The sequence below is a fragment of the Parasteatoda tepidariorum genome, chromosome 4 (genome assembly GCF_043381705.1).
Source record: "Parasteatoda tepidariorum isolate YZ-2023 chromosome 4, CAS_Ptep_4.0, whole genome shotgun sequence".
Classification (NCBI taxonomy): Eukaryota; Metazoa; Arthropoda; class Arachnida; order Araneae; family Theridiidae; genus Parasteatoda; species Parasteatoda tepidariorum.
The window spans coordinates 7,421,498-7,444,190 of record NC_092207.1 but is presented as its reverse complement, the minus strand read 5'-3'; the positions used below and the strand labels follow the sequence as shown (position 1 = coordinate 7,444,190).

Below are 22,693 nucleotides of genomic sequence, written 5' to 3'. Positions count from 1 at the left end.
TATTTCACCCCTTCTCGAGAACTTTTAAAGCGAATTAAAAAATGTTTGCACACAATCAGAAAATTAGTGTGTCTAAGGATATTTCCGTGAAAAAAATAACTTTTAGTAAATATTTATAATGTTTTATTATTTCATTTTTTAACAGTCGAAAAATTTTGAACTGTAAGGTATACAATTTATTACATTATTTTAAAGTATGTAATTTTAAATGGCAAAATTCGAAATTTGAGCGAAATCTGTTCAATGGTTTCTGAGAAATCGAATTTTAAAAAAGTCACAGTTGAAATTCAATTTCTCAGAAACTATACGACCGACTTCACTCAAATTTTGTATTTTCCATGTAAAGTTATATTCTTTAAAATGTCGTAAAAAAAAACAGTATACTTTACGATTCAAAACATTTTCGACTAATATTAAATTAAATAATAAATATTTACTAGAAATTATTTTTTTGCATGGAATTATCTTTGGATAAATGAATTTTATAATTGTGTGCAAACCTTTTTTAATTTGCTTAAAAAGTTCTCGAGATATAATGAAATACGCGAAAGTAAAATTAACATGAAGGGGTCTAAGCTCTCCTTACCAAATGATAAGGACCCTATTTCCCAGATTGCATCTATATTTTGGGGTCAGAAATCAGTCGAAAAAAGGTATGTTTATTCCGAGAAAGTACGTTTTTGTGTCTGATTTCGCATTCAAAAATATTGTCTGCACTAATTATTTAGCATTTCTGAGGTCACCCCCTCGAACCAATAAGAATGAGTCCTGAAACGCGAAGATCCGATCATTAGATTAAAAGTTATTCAGGGTGATCCGTTTTTTTTATTTTGCGCACTGCACATGCGATATCAAACGATCAGTTATTTTATGTTAATTAAGCAGTGTATAACATGAGCCTCTTTAGATTGTGTACAAATACAAATAACTGTAAATATTAGTCATCAGTAAAAATTTTAGTGAAAGATATAATTCTTTACAAACTGACATTTCTTTACATTCTGTATAAACTGATACAAGTTATTTTGTAGATAAGTTTGGTAGACTAAAGGTGAGAACATATCGTTTCTTAAAAAAAGAATCTCAGAAAAAAATTAGTAATTAATTCATTTTGAAAAAACAATCTCCCTACGCAGTTGAATACCCGCTTTTGCAGAATAATTTTTTCTTTTTTCATTTCAACTTGGTCGCTTTTCTGCGCCATATAGGCCAAACAACTTTCGCCAACGATGCTGAAAGTTCAGAGAAATTAGAAGTTATCAGCCATCCAAGTTTCATCGAAATTTCAACTAAAATGAATTTTCTCGAATGTATCTAAGAAGTTCGGTATGCAATGATTCTAACTCGTTCGGTAGGATTTTGAAACCTCCCTCGTCCAGGCAACAACAAGGAAAAGTTAGGCAATAATATAAAAAAATAACACAAAATTGTTGTTCTGCAATGTATTTCTCGTAAATGAATTATCTTTGAAGAATGAGGCGTACCCTCATACATTCTCCTGATAAATATAACTGATGTTTTTTTTTTTTACCAGAACGATTTTGTAGTGTTAGACAGGGTTACTGTTCATTTAGCCAAAACTTCTCTCCGTTACATTATTCACACGATAAATAACACAGAAGACACCATTATTATTCAAATCTGAATTGTTAAACTTTTGTCTCTAGTAAAGAATGGCTATCTCACAATCACCTCAACGTATTTCTAGGATGAATACGGGTACGCAAAAGGAGCTGCCGTTGCCACCAAAGGTACTTTAGTCGTGCTGGTTACGACAACAGTAGTTGGATAGGTTGATGTACTGGTAACAGTTCTGAATTTAGTGCTGAAGCCATTATAAATAAGGGTATAAATGCGAGTGCTGAGACTTGTAGCTGTACTGACGGTTGTGTAAGTGGAGGTAATGGTGTTAAACTGGGGTTCCTGTCGCGTGGGCGCAATAAATTGCTGCAAATGTTGTTGCTGTTGCAAGGCTTGGGTGTTGAGATACGGTTGTAAAGACGTAACAGTTGTGGTCATGGTGACTTTCTTCGTAGAAGTAGGTTCAGACACAGTGCGGAACTTATTCGCTCTTCCGTCGTAGAAACGAACAGTTTTTGTGTTGTAAAACGTCTCGGTTGTGACGTACGTCGACGTGTCAGTAATGGTTGAATAAAGAGTCATTTGGGCATTCAGTTGCTGCAGCCCTAAATACACAGCGGCCAGTGGATTATTGGACAGCGCATGACCGAGAGACAAGAAGGGATTCGAAAGTGGTGGGTTGCCAGACGGTTGCTGGGTTGAAAATTGCTCGGGTGGTGATTGAGTCACTGAGGGTTGTATATTAGCTGCGGCGGCATCTAAAGTGGTGTCGTCTGGTTGCTCGTTCTCCAGGAGCGTCACCTCTCCTCCAATCGGCAATGTTCTGTACGCTGTGATATACTTCATGATGAAAAAGCTTTCCGTCACTTTGTGGTAGGACGTTGTTTTGCCGTCGTAAACAGGCACGATGGATGTCTTCAAGGCTCGTTCGGTCGACGTAAAGGTTCGCGTTTCAACGTGATGGTAAGGATCACTCTCTTCGTCCTCCAGGGATGTCATGTCCTGGATATCTGTCGGGTGCACGGTCAGGGGAACTGATGTTGTAATGGTCAGAATACGAATGGACTTTCGGCGCCCAACGTGTAGCGTCACTTGACTGGTGATGGTGGTCTCTTGGAAGACTACTTTGGCAGGATCGATGGTGGGGGCGACATTCTCTGATTCCATCTCGATCTGTTCCTCATCGAGGTCTTCGTCGTCTGCAGGAAAGCTTTCATCATCGTGCGAGTCCTGACGGAGATTCAGTTTAACTTTGAATCGATTCAATCTGACCTGAAATTGCAAAAAAAAATTTTAATAAAAGGAAAAATAACTTTAACTGATAGCACAATTATATTTCCGACTTATAATGAGAGTTATGACGAAAGTTGGGTAAAACAATCCTTTACTTGTCACTGTGAGGACCAATTCAACTATAGTTGTTAAAACTAAAAGCAACCATTGACAGCAAAAGTAATAATTTAATCTAAGACTAAAATAAAACAAGCGTAATAACGAGTAATTCACAACTTTCACAGTTTTATTTGAATCCGAACGATGGCTAGTCGATACGAATTCCGCATCCGGCTCGCACCTACCACAGTGGTGACCTGAAATATCCTCAGCTGTAGACCAATCGTGGGTTAGAATCCACTTGCCATCAGGCAAACTGTGGGAGATTTTCGTAGTCTTCCTCTCTGTGTAGCGCAAATGCAGGCTAGTTCCATCAAAAAATCCTCCACGAAGGCAAATTTCTCCCTATACTTGATGCAGGAGTTCCCTTGTCTTCTGGATTAGGTTCAAAATTACAAGCCTACGGAGTTGAACAATAGTAGTCGCAAATTCGAAAAATTTAGTCGGCTGTACAACGACGGTTATAAAATAAATTATATAGGATAAGTTCAAATGAATGATTTTCAATATTTATATTTTCGAAACTATCACGCACATTTTATTCTATACTTAATTTCATAACGAGCGTTGAACAGCCGCTCCAATTTTGAGTTAACGGCTATCACCGTTCAACTACGTAGACTTGTCGTTTAGAACCCAACTCAGAAGACAATGAGTCCTTCTGCTCAAAGACAAACTAGCCCTCATTGAAGACATTTGATGGAACAAGCTCATATTTCCGTTACATAAGGAGGAAAACCTCGGAAATCTCCCCGGGTTAGCCCGACAGCAAGGGACTTTTAGCTCATGCTCCGCGCCTACTACCTTGCGTCATCACTGTAGTCTGCGTAAATCGGAAACAGAATTCGTATCGAACAGCCTTCACTTAGATTCGAACCGGATCACCTCATTGGGAAGCGAATGCTCTATTCTCCGAACCAGAATATTGGATTAATTTGATGTAAGTATTTTTCGGCGATACTACCCGAAAATCCCTGTAATCGACATTTCTACACTATACAATGTTATTGTAATTATGATTCTTCACAATCACTTAATAACTCGTAATTATACATGTTACAGTATTTAAAGGAAAAGTTGAATATTTAAAATGAAGCTCTGAAACAAAATTTCGTTTTAGAGGGATTTAGATATCCCTAATTTATGCAGGGTCCTAGCTAAGAATTCGCCACCTCGCCAAATGCGATAAAATCGTAAATTATACGAATAAAATTGGCGAAATATTTATTGTAATTATTATAATAAATTGGCGAAATATTTATTGTAATTATTATAATAAATTGGCGAATGATTTTTTTTAAAACTAAATTTAATTAGATCCTCAAAATTACGTCAAAATGAATTTTTCTAAACAAATCATTATTTTTTATTCGATTATAGTAATTTTCGGTAGATACGCCGCATAATTAATTAGAATTGGGTCCAAATAATGTAAGTCTATAACAAACTACGGTTAAAAATAGTTTTCTGTGGGAAAAAATTAATCATAAAAAGATTTGGATTGGTTAAGATTTACATTTGGCGAAGATTTTCGAAAAGTGGCGAATACTTTTGATATTTGGCTAATTTACTAATTAATAATTTGAAATCCTTAGCTTGAACCCTGCATATATATCAATATAGGTGATCATTGTGACGCATGGAGATGCGTCGGAAATGATATCAACTATACACTAAATGAATTTCATACCATGTAGTAGGTATATCCCTAAATACCCCTCTTTTAATATTTCTGAACAAAAACTGAAGTCAAGCATATACTTTCTGGAGTGCAAATAAACGTTTAAGTGAACAACCACCCCAAATCTCAAACTGAATCTAACAAATTGCTATTGAGGAAAGCATAATTTAAGATATCAAAGCGTGTTTTATTGCCATAGAAAAAAAGAGGAGCTTGAATGTGATGATTAGAAACGCATTCAAGGTTCATTAGGCAATAAAACTGGGTTTTATTGGGAATAAGAAATATTACTCACTCTCACGAGTTTTCATCCTGTCCTGTTCACTAAGTGATTTGATAGATTTTGATAGAGTTTTAGTTCCTTCTTTGTTTCAATATTAGCTTGCGTCGCCTAATAAGTATTATTTTTTGACAAGAATTTTCAAAAAGTATGTGTTAAAAGTGGTGTGTTAAACACCCAGCATAACCTGCAGTTACAGGTTAAAACGAGCGAAGATTTTTTTTTAATGGAGGTCACTTGAATCTATTTCCCATTGGACTCAGAAAGGTCAGAATCGCTACTCTCTTATCATTGCCCAGTGGGCACCTGTGGCTAACCAACGGCGGTGGAGTAGCATCATCCACGCCACACAATCACAAACCTGTTTATAGGACGGGTTACATTCACACAAAAGAAAGGATATCGAACACAGAGAGAGAAAGTTACATCCATGCTACAGTGGGATTCGAACCCACATCCACTGGTCCCGTAGTCAAGTACAGTAACCACTAGACCAGTGATCGACAAAACAAGCAGAGATTGGTAATTTGTTTCAAGTTTAGGGCTTAGGTAATTTTGAGATTTAATCGTTTTTTTATATAAAAACTGAAGAAGAGTTACAATTCATTATTCCTTTCCTTTAACTTAAGTCGAAACGTAATTGAACTAACCATAACGTAAATTGATTTATAGCGCATATACATCACGTCATAGAGCAATAACTATGAGAATTCTAGAGAAGAAATTACATAACAACTACATTGACAAAATATTATTGTTTAAATAAAGTTATAAGAAAATAAACGATTGATTTTTTTAAATTTAGATCAACAAGTCAAGTCTATTTCTTAGTTTTTCTCTAAGAGAAGGTTTTAAATTTTGACATAGGTAATGCATTCATCGACAGAGTAATTCATCTAATTCTTTTAAAACACCTGATGAATCTTGCCTAAAATAAAGTATTGATTTGTTCGTTTCCTTTATGGGCCATTGCACAAAATAAAGTACTCAATAACAATCAGCTTACTTAATGCTGTTAAAAATCTGTTTTTTTTTTAATTGAAATGCATGCTAATGGATCATTCAATTAATTATTAATTAAAGGTATCGTAGCATCGATGAGGAGCCTATATAAAAAATTAGCCCAACTTTTCTCGAAAGTGGCATTTTTACAACAAATTGTTGCTTGTATTGTTTTCAGATGGGTATTTTACATTTCAACCAGAAGTGTTTTATAGGTATTTTACATTTCCGAAATTTCAACCCAATAACAGCGCAATGCATCCTATTTCTAACATGATGAGTGTTTTTCACAAAATTCATTTTAGGAATAATTTTTTTTCCTTTCTCCTTTACAATTTGAATTTTAGTCTTCAAACTCTTCGAATCTGGGTTCTCGCGGGACTTGAAAAATTTGAAAAGCTATAGCGAAAATAAAACATATGTCTATATTTTAATTTCTTTGTTATCACCATTAAGAAATTTTTCCCAAAGAAAGTGCATGAAACTTCCAGCTTCTAAACCGCTTAACGATAAAGTGGTATATTAAAATAAAAATTGTCTTCTAGCATTAACTGGAAATTTACTACAATTTCTAAAACTTTTTAAAGACTGCTGAAACCCTGCAATTGCACTAAAAAAAAGAAGGAAGTAGAGGAAAAAGATGTAATGGCAAAAGAATATTAGTAGAAGAAGAAGATACAAAAAAAAATTCCAATGTATGGATGGTTAACTGAATGTAAACAATAACAAGCTTCCTAAAACAAGAAGAAATTTAGATAACTTCCGGTGTATCCCTCCGCTTATGTTATGCTTTTATGCTTACGAGACAGGGCCGGATTAACCTATAGGCAAACTAGGCACGTGCCTAGGGCCTACGAAATTCAGGGGCCAACGAAAAACTTGGGAGAAAAAATTTGTTGACAAAAATAATTTAGCCTTAAAAACAATAAGTGTATTTTGCACAAAATTATGAAGATACAAATAAAAATATAATATTTTTTGGTAATAAATTATTTTCCCCTCTCTCTTAGTTTCTTACTTCAAGCGGCAGACACATTTTAGAAAGATGCTACCAAAAGTGTCGAGGGTCGGACAAAAGGTATGCTTTCCCCCTTCTGCTTCAATTTGTGGTTAAAAGGGGTGATTATCGGTCTAGGNTTTTTCTATTAGTAAACATTTAACCTACCTTGCAAATTTATTTATCAATAATTTCAAAAGATTAACTTTTGACAATGTTAATTTCCTTCACTTAGTTATCATAGTAGTATCATGAAAACTATGAAGCTATTTGTAGTATAAATATTTCTTGTAATTAATCTCACTATCAATTTCACTGTTTTCTTTGCTGATTTGTTGTTGTATTGTTGACGTGAAGTGTTTACATAGTTATCGATCGAACTAATCATAATGGTATTATCGATATCAGCTGCAATATCGGCAGTATGCCGGTATTGCAGATAAAGTTCGATAAACAAATTTGTAAATTAAAATCCATATTACTAAAATGTAAAAAAAAATATGCAAGAAAATTTTAGCATATATTTTGAAAAGAGGGGAGGAGGGGGGAAGGAGGGGAGGGCCCAAAAACGACTGTGCCTAGGGCCTACGAAAGGCATAATCCGGCTCTGTTGCGAGACGATGTGTGAACAAACTTTTCTAGGAATTCTCCAGACTTTTCAGTTTTACTAATGTGATGTATGTTTAAATTGAAGCGTAATTTTACCTTTCATAAGAGCTTCCGGTAATTTATACATTTAAACTGGTTATGAGCCTAAAATAAATTTAATAAAATAAATATCACATCATAAATAAAACGTAAGGTTAACCATGTTTTGAGTGTTATTTCCAATTTTGCTTTTTTTGTGTAAAATAGCACCGTTTGCTAGCTTTTGGGTAACATTATAGCCAGCTTGCGGAGTCATCCGAATTCCTTTGTTGTTTGTTTCGTTGAAATTTAAGTTTAAAAAAAATGAGTTATATTGTAAACACTGCAAGTATTATAATATTGGATGGCACCCTTTTTTAAGTTTAGGCGTAAAAATAAATCGGAAGTAGTAACCCAGAAGTCTTACGACGAATTTTGACCCCTAGCGCCATCTGTGCTTAGCTCTACACGATTAACCATCCATAGATGGGACCGGATAGCTTGGTTGGTAGGGCACTGGGCCCATGTCCAAGAGTTCGTGGGTTCGATCCCAGGCCGGTCGTAGACTCTCCGTGCAGTAAATGGTGATTGATGCACGTTGAATCTGTCGGGGTCACAAAGTCCTCCATGTTCCCATAACAAATCATACGTCTGAGGGTTCTGATTCAGGAGTTTCTTTATCTTCTGGTTTGGTTCAAAATGACAAGGCTACGGAGTTGAACATCGGCGTAATCCCAAAAATTGGGTCGGCTGTTCAACGACGTTTATAAAATAAAATATAAAACCATCCATACATTTTGTATGACTTACCGTCTGAGAGGGTCTTCGAAATGATGGAAATCTCGTTCTTGAGGTAGTACTACTATTTCTGTAACTTTTTATGACTGTTGGAACCATATTATCATCTTCAGAGAAAGTGATAGAAGCAACAGGTGGCAGCGAAGGGGTCGTCTTCTTTGCTGTCTCCAAAGTTTCCGTCGTTGCTACAGAGGAAGAATACACGATGTCGAACGACGAGCGCAACAAGACTGAAGACTCAAGTTCTGGTGTATTTTTGACTTTGGATGATGAAATCAAAGTTTTAGATGGACCTGTACTTGATGATAGGCTTTCCTGCTGTGACAAGGTGAGCGTCGGGGAGAGCGGGACGTCGAATGTCTTTTCCTTTGAAACCGTCGGGGAGAGCGGGACGCTGATTGTCTTTGGGTCAGAAACCTTCGTGGACTGAGTCGTAGCAGTCGTCAACGGTGTCATTTCGAATGATGAAGTCACGAGAACAATCGACGATGAAACAGTGGATTCATCAGTAGATGGAGTACCTTTTACAGTAAATGATGTGGAATCAGTAGTACCTTTTATTGAAAATGATATGGGATCAGTAGTAGGTTTTACTGAAAATGATGTGGGATCAGTGTTTGTTGACAAAGAAACTGCCCTATCGTCTGAAGATACGTCATTCATTATTGAAACTGGCCAAGTACTGTAACTTCGATCGATTGTAGAATAGCTCACCATGTGTGGGGTCTTCAACTCGGATTCGAGAAGCACGCGGGATGTACTCTGAAGTATTTGGGCGTACTTTCCATCGATGTATGTGCCAATCACTTTAGTTTCGTGAACAGCTGTTGAGCTACCGTCAACAGATGTACTCCCTAGGACAGTCACTAATCCGGTAGGAAATTGATTCGATGAAGATTTAGATTTAATTTTATCGTTATGAGGAGGGGGTGGTAAGACTGCGTTATCGGATATGTGAGGTAGAAAGGATTCTTCCATTTTGTTTTCCAGAACGTTTTCGCTGGGACTGTGCGTTTTCAGAGGTTCGATGGAATTCTGAGGAGGTGATGCAAACGACACGTCTTCATCCAGACCTTCGTTATTCATGGAGGGTGCGGAGGTAGTTGACGGAGGATGCATCTTTACAGGCGACGGCGGATGCATCTCCGATACGGGAGTGAAGACAATCACTGTTCCATCGACTGTCGTTTTAAAATTTAGAAAGCCTCTCACTGTTACCGTAGGAAGGCCTGTAGATTCTTCCTGAGATTTCATTACATTGAATAGACAGAAAAGTAAAACTGAAAAAGAATAAATAAAATCAAAACAATAAAAATAAAATAACATAATGTTCGGCGAAAGAAATACATTCATAACAAACATATACGTTATACATAAATAAGTGCCAACTGAAACCACGAAGTCGCGAGTACTGACCACCGTAGTATTCAATTTACTAATAGTAGAGCGATAGAGAACTAGTATGTAAATAATATATTTATATACAGGGTGTCTCAGTTAAGCGTTTCAGAACTTCTAAGAGGGGTAGGGGGCATCCTGACGACTCGAAATCATATAGCAATGTGGGGTCGGAAATGCTTTCCTGAAGCGGTGACGTACACAGAAGCACCATAAAGAAAGGAGACCGTAGGTGAAAAATCGCTATAATAATACATTGAAAAAATTATATGGCCTCCTCGGTCTCCCGGCCTATCATGTCTTGATTTCTGGAGTCATATGAAAACACTGGTTTATGACACGCCTGTTGATAACGCTGGTCGCAAGAGTCGCAGTAGCTGCCTGCGAGATATGCCTGGAGTATTGAAGAATGCTCGAATGTCCATGCCCCGGAGATTTGAGGTGTACATTGTAGCCGGTGGCAGAAACTTTGAACACTTACTTTGGCCCATGTACCATATAATTTTTTCAATGTATTAGTATAGCGATTTTTCACCTACGGTCTCTTTTCTTTATGGTGCTTCTGTGTACGTCACCGCTTCAGGNATATATTATTTGTTTCTTATAATAAAAATTAACCAGAATTTTAACAGTGTAAATATTCCGGATTTTCATAAAAATAATGAACTGAAAACCGGAATAAATTAAATTAAAATGATTCGGCAATTTTAATATAATATTTTAAGGGGGCTATCAGGACCATTGACATTTTTTTTATAAGTAAGAAAAACGCCTAACCTTGGGATTAGTTAGCGAATTTGTCAGGCTTCACTTCTGACGTTTAGTAAGTACAAAGTAGGTAGTAAGTTGGTAGAGTGTAAGATCTGTGTTTATGAGCACCGAATTTTTTTGTAACATAATTTATTCAGTATAGGCATATGGCAAAGGTATATGGATTTTTTCTTTGGAATGGCGATGCTGTGATTTTGTTGTCGAGTAAATTAAACTTCCTTTTTATGAAACGTAATAGCAGAGTTTTCTTAATTATTTGATTCGCAGTCCTATTGATTCATTGAATTCCTTTGATTCGAGTTTTATTTGAGGTCATTTTAATTTTGTAATTTTTGACATACACGTAAGTAGGTTTGCCCCGTATCAGCAATCCCGCAATATTCAGCGATCAGTGGTTCGTATGGTTTCGTGGTTACTTTGTTATTAAATTGATCAAACGCATGCTAACATATTTGTGGGGAGAGGAGTTATCGAAAATGTATCCATCTGTGAAAAAGTACCCCAACATAGAATTGAGTTAACATGTTTTATATGCTAGTGAAATGGAATTGTATTTTTGTAGTGGTAGATACGCTACAGTACTCTTCTGATGCTCTCTGATAGAATTAGATGAACCGATACCACTAGTTGATTCATCGCTGTTTTGTGAGAAGCCGGGAGAGCTGTATTAAGATGTCCGTACTTTTGAGTGCCGTATTAAAGTTCGCGGCCGCTCCTGTATTGCCATTAGCAGTCGAGTGTATACAGGTCGACGTTGTGTGTGATCGAGACTGAGTAGTAACAGCGCAAGGAGGTGGATAATGTCGCAGTCACAAGCAGCAAGTCAACTTTTCAATGTAGACTACTCATCGAAGTATGCGGGTTCAAATAGATGTGGGAGTTTCTGTCAAGGTTGGCGTGTTTACATCTCGTCCGGGGAAATTATCGGGGAGAGGAGTTATCGACAATGTCAACATCCATCTATGAAAAGATACCCCAACATAGAATCGAGTTAACATGTTTTATATACTAGTGAATTGGAATTGTATTTTTGTAGTGGTAGTTCCGCTACAATATTAAAAAAATTAAAATAAATTCGAAGCTCTGTTAAAATCAAACTGTGCACTTTGTTAAAATCAAATTATGCGCTTAATTATGAATTTTATTTGTAAGGGTCATTTTTCGTCAAGATGAGATGAACTATAACTGGAATAAATTTTTTTTAAGTTAAAAGAATACACAAATATGAAACAGTAATTTAATACATTATAGAGTAAAAAATAAATTTAAAAAAAATAATTTTGCTTAATGGCGCTGTTCAGGAACTATAAGAATAACCAAGTAAATGAGTACGCTAAAATGTTGAATATAATTTTTTTAGCATTCATTCACCAATACGAATATATAACTATTACGGACTTACGTCAATCAAATGGATGTCAATAAGTGGGAATTGACTTTTTAAGCTTAAAGGAAATAATGTTTGCTATAAAAAAATTTATTATCTTAATTTTTAGGCCCAAAATATAAGACTAAATTGATCTAAGGCCTTAAATGAGAATACACTAGTAGATGTAGCAGATGAACAGTGCCCAAAATAAAAAATGGACCACCTCCAATAACTTTTTTATCTAATGATTGGATCTTCATGCTTTTGGACTCAATCTTATTGGCTCGAGCGATTGACCTCAAATATGCTTAATTAATTAGTGCAATAGATAGTTACGATACAATAATCAGATTCAGTAGAATATCAATCAGATCATATCAATAATTAGTAGAACAATAATCAGACAAAAAAAACTTACTTTATCTGAATAAACATACCTTTTTTTCGGTGGATCCGGATTTCTGACCCCCAAACTATCGGGGTTTGAAACAATCTGGGAAATATGGTCCCAATAGTTTGGGCCCTTTAATTCTAATTTTACTTTTTGTGTATTTCGCTCTATCTCGAGAACTTTTTATGCGAATCGAAAATTTTTTGCATACAATTATAAAATGCAGAACAATAAAAACATGCAAAATAAAACTTTCAATAAATATGAATTATTTTTAATAATTTTATTTAATAATTAAAAAGAAAGAAATTTGAATCGTATGGACTAAAAATTTTTGATACCATTTTAAAGAATGTGATTTTAAATGGCAAGATATAAAATTTTAGCAAAATCGGTTAAATTTTTCCTGAGAAATCAAATTTTTTAAATATATATATTTTTCAAATATTGCAGTCGGGTCGGCGGCAAACTTTTCTTCATAGTACCAATTACTAAAACCAATTAATCAATACCAATTAATCACAAAAAATCAAAACTTATCAATAATTGGCAAACTTGTCTTCATAGAACCAATTACCGATAAGTACTGATTTTTTTTTATAAAGTTTATGATATATTAATTTAAAAGATAATAATACAAAGTTTGAAATTCTAAAATTCGTTATCATGTTTACAATGAATTATTATTATTAATAGTTGATAATAAAATGTTTTAGTATTACAATTTAAAAACCTTTAAATTGAAATGCCTTTTGGATGAATAAGAATAAGTATATTTATCTTTAACACACAGGGAAATATATAGTTTCAACTCAGGGAAATATATAGTTTTATAGTTTTTATAGTTCGATAAGAAAAAAACTACGTGTTTTTCTTATCGATGTGCACCAAAATGGCAACAGTCTGTCCTAAACGGTTTTAGCGCCACGCTACAGCAAAAAGCTTAACTATCGATTATATTTGATTTTGTTTTCTTTTACTATTTTTAATTGATTTTATAAAGTTATTTATAATCATTTGTTTTATTTTAGTTTTATGAAATGCTTAGATGCTAATTGTTCTAAATAACGCTTGTTAATAAAGACAAAAATACAATTAAGAGCAAATTACGATTTAACTCAAATATTTAAATTTCTCATAATTTTTCTTGTTCATATATTTATTTCAATCTTGAATTTAATACTTTTTTACATGGATGAAATGCAACCATCAATCCTTTTAAAGTATGAAAGAATGAATTCGGAAACGCATTATTACTGTAAATTTTTTTCTCTTTTTACATTAGAATTTATTATATGAAAGTATAGAAATATAAAGGAGTAAATAAAAATATGAAATAAATATTTTTTACGCAATACAGAACTAAATTTTAAAATAAAAGACGTAAAGTTAATTAGAAATTTTTTTATTTCTACATAAATGCATGCAATGATAATATTCTATAAAAAATAGCATAAATTCGCACAATACAATCGTAATTCAATAATTTTGTTTCAAATAACGCAGAAAAACTCAACTTCAAAACAGTAAAATATTAAGATTTATTCGTGCGACTGATATAATCGTACAGAAATAAATATGACTCAAACACTATATAACATACCGTAAAATATCAATTATTCACATCGATTGAATTAACCGTTTTCGTGCTAGAGGGCCTTCTATTTTCGATAATTTACGTTAGCCAGTATATTTGTTTCAATCCTCCAATGCAAGTTCGAAAATGCAAGTCGCGAATGATTACCTGAATCTCATTGCGGTATGGGATTTATGTAATCATCAGCAACTGCATATAGTTCCGTTTCATTTCGCTATCAAATTATGCAAATATGCTTTAAAAACAATTTAAAAATTTTTAAAAATTAAACACACCTAGCAGAAATTTAATTCGTACTATCTTTTCCGATATATATCATAGAATTATACATTTAAAAAAGTTATAGTTTCGTAGCCTTAATGGAATCCCCAAATTGGTGATATATTTCTAAAAATAAAGAGAATATTCGTTCTTGAAAAGTAAACAACTATATGACGTTGTAAGAGCATTAGATTTGATTGGGCTATTACAAATTCCGCGTCTTATGTAGACATTCTCTTAACATATCAAATGCTAAATAAAGAGTTTTTATTTTGTATCGCTGAATTACAAAAATCGTCAGCAATAAACAATATTTATTATTCTTTCATCAGTTTCTTCAAATACAAACAGAAAAACGTATACTGATTTTTAGACATCATTTTTAGTCATTCTTATTACTAAAAATGTTAATTATTGTTGTTAATAACTGTTATAATATTAATAAGATAGCAAGCAAAAAGGAAGTTGTGCTACGTCGTTTCAAAAATGGGCGATATTGATATACGTTCCAGCTGGCAGCTTGGCATCCATTTTGCATGCACTCACGAGATAGACAGTTAAGAAGTTCCCGAAATAAGTCAATTAATTGCAAATTATTAAAAAATAGAACATTAATTTAACTTTATTGACCTTTAAAGTACTTTCCTCCTGCATTCACACATTTCTTCCAACGTTTGTATAACTTCTCAAAACACTCAGGAATCCGTTTTTTGATAGGTATAATTCCTTTTGTCCCATTTTCGATCAACACGTCTGAATCCACAAAACGGTGTTCAATTTTATGTTCAGCCGTTGATACAAACTGGCTCTCTCCGTAGGGATAGTGGTTTTTTCTTAACTAGCAACGAAGTATAGCGCGTTTTACTTTTGTGCTTAAACTATGATTTCAGCTAGTTTTATGGATATTTAATTTCTTTAGTGGTTTTGCCTTCTACTATTTTTTTTTAATGTTTTGAGAAAAAAAAATTAAGACAGGGTATGTTATAATTTATGTTTCAACTGTTCAACTTTTCCTCAATGAAATTTTTACGTTTAAATTGTTTTAATCAATGAAATTTCGCATTTTTGATACTGTGCTCGAACCACTAAAAATTGACAAACTGCTGAGAAAACATGATTCAAATCAACGCTGAACAACATGATGAAGAACATGATTCAATGAAATTTTTCAACGGGTAAATATTTGGCTCAAAAAGAATATTTTATAAAGAACAAATTTAAAAAATTATGATTTTCAAACACATTCATAAATAAAGTTGTAAATCATAAGAATTTAAATATTATTTTCTCTTAAGAAAAATTTAAAAATAATATTTGTAAGCAATATTTTTTTTTCGTCTCTACCTACATTTACAGCAAAATGTATGTAAATTATGGACTTAGATTTAAAAAAAAAAAATTACAGCTGTAGTAGTAACACTCATCTTTTCAGGGACTTTCTTTGAGGCAAATACCTAATTTAAATATTTATCCCCAAAATTTATATATAATTTAAATATTTGCCACCAATGCCCACCAGATATTCTCAAACCAATTTTCAGAAAAAACATACCCAAAATTATTCTAAACACTTTTATTTTTACGAAGTTACTTTTTTAGCATTGAAATTGTTACGTTGGTTAAATTTAGTAAAAAAAAACAACAACAATGCATTCCGCAATGCCTAATAGCGCAAAAAGAATAAAAAATGTTGATTTTCTCGGCAAAAACGTCCTTCATTGACAATAGTAAAATTAAAATAAAAAAAAAGATTAGCTCAATGCCACGCCTTGAATTATTTCTAGGAATGCGTTTGATGACCATTGCTGGAACGCATAGATATAAAAAAAGACATTATAAATAAATAAATAAAATTAAAAAAAAACTAGATATGGATACTAAGGAAAAACACCACTCCAATTTATTATTTTTTTTTCACTGAGTTGCTTCGCATCCTCGTCGCTTTTGTTCGCCAATTAAATACCTAATTGTAAAAGCAAATATTTAACTAGCGGAAACCTAATCAAAACGTTCTTTTAAAAAAAGTTGCGCGTTACTTATCTTTTGTTATAAGGGTTCGTGCTTTTTAAATATATAATATGAAATTAATAAGTATTAATAAAAATATATTTAATATGCAATATATTAAAATATTATTATTTCACAGCGATTAGTTTTTCCTTCACATCGAACAATCCTTAAGACTATCCATTACTACCGCCCATAGCTATTTAAGGGCTCCAAAACTAATTGGAAATTTATCCTCTCGTTGACATAAGAGTCACAAGATTACTAAAATAAATTAATATTTTTCGCTAAAACTAAATTATCTGAATTATCTTCAAGAATTATCTTCATTTTCAGCATAAAAACAATGAATGAGTGCATATTTATATCAGAATTGTTTAATCAAAATTTTTCAAAAAAGGGACAAAAATTCTTTTTGTTTCACCTAATTACAATTTGCGTTATAAACCTTTTCTGTAACTGCAGCGGTGGTAGTCACCTTTTTTTAAAAATATGTAGTAGTATTTTTTCAACAAAAAAAATTGCGTTGCTCTAGAGCGGTACAATAGGTTATTTTATTTCATAACCATCGGTGAATATCTGATCCTATTTTTTTGGGTTTACGACTACTAATGTTCAGCTCCGAAGCTTTGCAATTTTGAATCCAACACAGAAAACAAGGTAACTCCTGGATCAAGTATTGGGATAAATTTTCCCTTCGCAGAGGATTTTTTGAGGGAACTAACCCTCATTTGTATTACATGGAGAGGAAAACCACGAAAACTTCCCACGATTAGCCTGACGAAAGGGGAATCTAACCCATGATTCGTCTACCACTGAGAATATTTTACGTTAGCACTGCTGTCGGTGCGAGCCGGGTACGGAATACGATGAGTTTTTAGCTACGATATAGTAAACATCCCTTAGGAGGATCAAAAGGTATGCCATTACAATATTTATAGTCTGCAGAGGGAAGGGAATGGCTTCCCTGCTTTTGGTATACAACCTATAAGTGAAGTTGAACACTTTACGGTAAAAGAGTTTAAAGAGGACCCTCGGATCCTTCGCAGATCAAGGACGTTAACCACTCTCAGCTAGTTATGCTTGACTTCAAAACTGTAGGGGAGAGTGGGGTCAATTGTAACATTTTTTACTTAACTATTTTTAACTAACAAAAAATCCAATATATTATTAGTATTAATTGACAGACGAGTAAAGTAGACTATCCTCTACTAGAAAAAAAAATAAATACCTTATTTTAAATGTTATTATATTAGTTATTAACAATTTTTGACAGTCGTGCACTTGTTACAATTGTCCCCACTTACGGGGTCAATTGTAACAGTTCATAAATTCAACTAAAACATAGTTAATTATACATATTATCATAGTTGTGATATATTTTTTTATTGATCAAAATAGTAGTGATATTTTAGGAGTAAAAATAATAATGAGCAGAGACCTAAAGGGTTAAACTTTTAACTTTAAGGGGTTAAAAATTTTAATTTATGCTGTGAAAGGTGACAAATAAAATAATGCACATGCAACATAATATAAATGATATAGGAAACTATTGGTGGTTCTTAAAGAGTTAAGTAATGGTTTGTAAACATAAGATTATTTATTTTCAGCTGTTACAATCGTCCCTTTACTTATTGTTACAATTGTCCCCAAGACGCCATTTCAGCTTCATTTGTTAAAAACAATGCTAGTTAATTAGCAAAACTAATCTTTTTTTTATTGAAATGTTAATTAAGGTGTCCACTTACATATTCGGTTACTAATTTTTATTTGTTTAAACAAAATTACTTTGTTACAATATAATATTCTAATACCAAAAAAAGTACTTGCGTGGCGTGAAAATATCTTTTGTGATGTAACTCTTTCAAAAGTACATAAAAGTGGTTGCCATCAGGGGTGTACATGTAGATTTATAAAATACACCTTGTGCGCCACCTAGGAACCAAATCTAGAACCCGACACTCGACATTTTTGCTCTGTTACAATCGTACCCTGTTACAATTGACCCCACTCTCCCCTATCTTACAGTCAGTCCACAGTTTTTTTTTATGTAACGAAATTATTTGACTACATATATTTCGGAACATTCCTAAAAGAGTAGTTTGTAAGTCCCAATATTTTAAAAGTTTTGCCACAAATTTAAAATGGCTATTTCTCAAAACAGCGCTTTCTATATTCGCCGCAGCTAAGATAACATCTTAAACACACGAGGTAGAAAGCCAGGTTGTGACTCTCGGAATTTGCTTTCGCAGCTGCCACATTAAGAACCTCGCTTTATATTTTACTTAATAACCGTCGTAGCAAAGCCGAAAAAAATTTTGGGATTACGACTACCAATGTTCAACTCCGTAGCCTTGCAATTTTGAATCCAATCCAGAAGACAAGGGAACTCCTGGATCAAATATTACGAGAAATTTGCATTCGTGGAGGATTTTTTGAGGGAACTAATCTTTATTTGCGTTACATGGGGAGGAAAACCACGAAAACCTCCCACGATTAACCTGACGGCAAGAGGACTCTAACCCATGATCCATCTACCACTGAGGATAGTTTGCGTCAGCACTGTGGTCTGCAAGCCGGATGCAGAATTCGTATCAATCCCCGCTCTGTCATTTACTTCTGCTAGTCAACAGTCTGTAGGAACTGGTCCGTCAGACGTTGGAGGATTAGAAACAGCATACATATGCTACGGGAATTAATGATGTTAATTCGGTGGGAAATGTTTTCAATAAAAAAAAAAACGATGCGCTACACTAAATAAACTCTGAAAATGAATATGTTTACATGCAAATTATATGAAACGTACATTGAGAGCGCAACACATTTACATCTTTAATATGAAGGTTAAATTGATGCGAAGATTACTCGAAAAAGTGTTTTTGTTGTTTTCCCCTAATGATGCTGCATTTTCATTTGATCTCTACTATTGTTTGAAACTTATAATGTCGGTCATAGAAGGTGTAAGTTTCTACTCTCTAGGTCAATAATGACTCCGTATTGCATCATTTAACATTTCAAATAATGCTGAATAAGGTGCGGAATATGCTGTTGCAGTTACTATTCTTTGTTTAGTCTTGCCCGAATTGAAGAAAGTTCTTTGATTCTTTCAATTTCTTCTCTTAAGTCAACAACACCCTTTATTTCTCAACATATTTTAATAATTAAGTACAAAAATGCACCGTTTAGTTAGTTGAACTTGCATTCAGATATTGCTCCCTTTAACATCTTAACTTTTTTCCTTTTCTTCGTGACTAGGGGNTTGATTCTTTCAATTTCTTCTCTTAAGTCAACAACACCCTTTATTTCTCAACATATTTTAATAATTAAGTACAAAAATGCACCGTTTAGTTAGTTGAACTTGCATTCAGATATTGCTTGGTTTAACATCTTAATTTTTTTCTTTTTCTTCGTGACTAGGGGGAGCAATTACAATTATTTTGAATACAATTATTTTGATTTGTTTCCTGACAATTTACAGATTGATACATCTAATATCGCTGTAAGACACTTTAAAAAATATTCAATTTCCAAAATGTTTCATTGATTCAATACAGATTTGGTTCTCAGTCTTACTGCGATAAAATTTAAACCTAATCATTTTGTTCTGTTATTTTTAAATATCAAATTAATTATTATTTTAAAATATCTTATTAATATCCAATTAATTTACTTGAAAAACTTGTCGATCGCCCAAAAGATTACTTGGAAATAAAGCGAAAAATTAATTTCTAATAGTGTTCGTAAAAGTAATCCTGGCTACAATAAAGCAATTAAATTAACACACTTTCGAGTATATTATTTTAGCTTCCTATGTTGCCCAGACACAGTTTTAAACATAACTTATTGTAAAAGTAAATATTAATTATTTTTTGCTTAATATTTGTAAAACGTTTAATAAGTTTGAATGCTGATATAAATATCTTTATCATAAAATGCTATTTAATATACAAAAATAAGATGAAGAATGTGTAACGCTTATATCTTCAGAACTGTTTGTGCTAAGTAATCCTGAAATTTCCGAAGTAGATGAAAGAGGCAATTTTCGTCCTCGATTCTAAAAATCGATTGAAAATATTTTAGTTAAATCCCTCTTGAGCAACTCTTGAAAAATGAAATTTTTTCACTGGCTTAGAACTCGCCAGTGATATAAATTGAACTGCAGATGACACTGTTTTTCCTCCAAATATAATGATGCTTGTTAGCTTATAGCTCTGCTTAATTAAAGGTGTTTTCTGCACGTACTTTAATATCAGATTATTTTTTATTATTATATCAGTCTTCACGTTCAGAAAACTCAACGATTAATCTGAGCGTGATGATGTAGTGGACTACGTCAACAAATTAGTATTCCTAAAATTATATGAAACCAGGTGTTTGTTTTGTTTATAGTAGTGCTTTAAAAAAGAGACTCTATAAATCTTAACAATTTAAAATCAATGACTTTCCAAATAGTATTTGATTAAGTTGCGTTCTGAAAAGCAAAATCAATGGATAAATAGTACTAATTCGTTCAGAAGAAACATAAATATTTGATATATTATTATTGGCGCAAATGATGCTTGCTTAATTTCTGTACGAGGAATTACTTAAAATAAAAAGAAATTTATTAACTAAAAGCGCAAAATTAAGGAAGAAGTGATACAAGTAATTTAGGTGAAGTGTTAAAAAAGATAAGGTATAGGATAGGGGGCCATTTGGTTTGGCGATAATTTGCGTTCCATTTTGCTGAAACCCGTTCAATTTTGCTGGTTACCAAAATATTTCTTGCTATGTTTACTTCCATTGACGTCATCTTCGAGTTATCGGAACTTATGTTAACAGTTATGTGATTGGTCCTTGGTTTATTTACATACATAATTGTTTATTTTCAAATCGCCATTCATAAGAGCGACCCCTGATTGTTAACTATTCCCAAATTCTCGTCCAAATTATTACTAAAACTGACGACAATGATGCTTAATCAATTTTGGTAAAAAGTTCTATTTGAAATATAAAAAAAATTCTATGTACTAAAAAGCAAAGTTCATGAAGAAAAGGCACTCATTCGTTTAGAGAGATCGTAAAAAATCATCATATTGTTATTGACACCAGAAATGCTCAATTAGTTTCTGTAATAGTTACTAATTAAAGTAAAAAATAGATTATGTACTCAAAAGCAAACTTATTGGAGAAATAGCACTAATTGATTTAAGAGAAGCTTTAACATTAGCTTATCTATTATTAACGCAAATTTTTGCTTCACTAATTTAGGTTATAGGCATTAATTGAAATAAAAATAAGCTATGTATAATGTAAATAAGAAAAGAGAATATATGTAAATAAGAAAAAACTGTTCTAATTCGTTTAGGAGAAATTTAAAAAATCGCCGTACTATTATTAAAACCAATAATGCTTAATTAGTTTCAGTAATTAGCACTACTAGTATTATGGTAATGTGTGCAGTTTTAATAGGTTCCAAATATACCAATATTAGGACACTGTATAATTATTTGCTCATAAAACTGCACTCAAAAATCCGGTGAGGTAAATACAATTCTCCCGCGGCCATTAAATAAATAAAGAAAAAAATAAATAAACGGCATTAATCAGCTAGTGGTATTCGTTCATCGAATTCTATCACAAATAAAATGCTAGATGGGATGTAATATGGCATAACTACCAACTAAAAATATTAAATACCAATTCACCAGTATATAAGACATGCTAACTTTATTCTACATAGAGGCATCTTTTGATAGATGAAGGTTGACATAAACGACATTATTTATCCCTTTGGTATTCCTGAGTTTAAATAATTTTTCAGAGTACTGTTGATGATTTTTCAAATCCAGGCACTCGTTCATTCAGTTACAAATAACATAATAACAAAAGGTTCTTACAAAAAATTATATTTTTTTAAAAACAAAAATACTTTTTTAATATACTTTAAAGCAGAAATAGAACTCTAGAGATAGAATGTAGAAATGAAAAGGAAATTTGTGAAATGAAATTCACACATATAGTCCTGGAACGATTAAATCAATAGTTTGAGTAATCGATATCGAGGGGGGAGGGAGATAATTGCTGGAACACTTTAACTATGTAGTAAATCCAATCCAATCTAATTTTAGGGGAGTCATAGAGCTGGCGTAGTATGTAATCCAAATATATGTATATATTTTTTAGAAATGTTTAGTACACAAGAAAGAAATATCAGTCTAATCAAATAGACTAATAAATAAAGTCACGATTTCGTTTTTAAAAACAAACTATACATATCGCAAAATATCTGTCAGCCGCAGATTTAACGTAGTTTGTAATTCCAAATATTTTTTTGAGTAGTGCATAGTACATATATAGGAATGAAAAAATATCCATCTAATCAAATAGACCCGCTAAAAATTAAAGTCACGATTTCGCTTTTAAAGACAAACTATAGGGGAGAGTGGGGTCAATTGTAACATTTTTTACTTAACTATTCTTAACTAACAAAAAATCCAATATATTATTAGTAATAATTGACAGACGAGTAAAGTAGACTATCCTCTACTAGAAAAAAAAA

General features: G+C 32.9%; 1 protein-coding gene across 6 annotated transcripts in view; it reads right to left on the bottom strand.

Moving 5' to 3' along the window:
* Positions 1–937: 937 nt before the first annotated feature.
* The window catches only part of LOC107447412 (mucin-2), a 149,335-nt gene continuing 127,579 nt past the window's right edge, over positions 938–22,693 (bottom strand). For all 6 annotated transcript variants that reach the window (XM_071180451.1, XM_071180455.1, XM_071180453.1 and 3 more), the window contains 2 exons: positions 8,371–9,638; positions 938–2,853 (listed from right to left, as the gene is read on the bottom strand). In XM_071180451.1, coding sequence (XP_071036552.1) covers positions 1,705–2,853; positions 8,371–9,612 — 2,391 coding nt within the window. In that variant the 5' untranslated portion in view covers positions 9,613–9,638 and the 3' untranslated portion in view covers positions 938–1,704. The remainder of the gene's footprint in view (positions 2,854–8,370; positions 9,639–22,693) is intronic.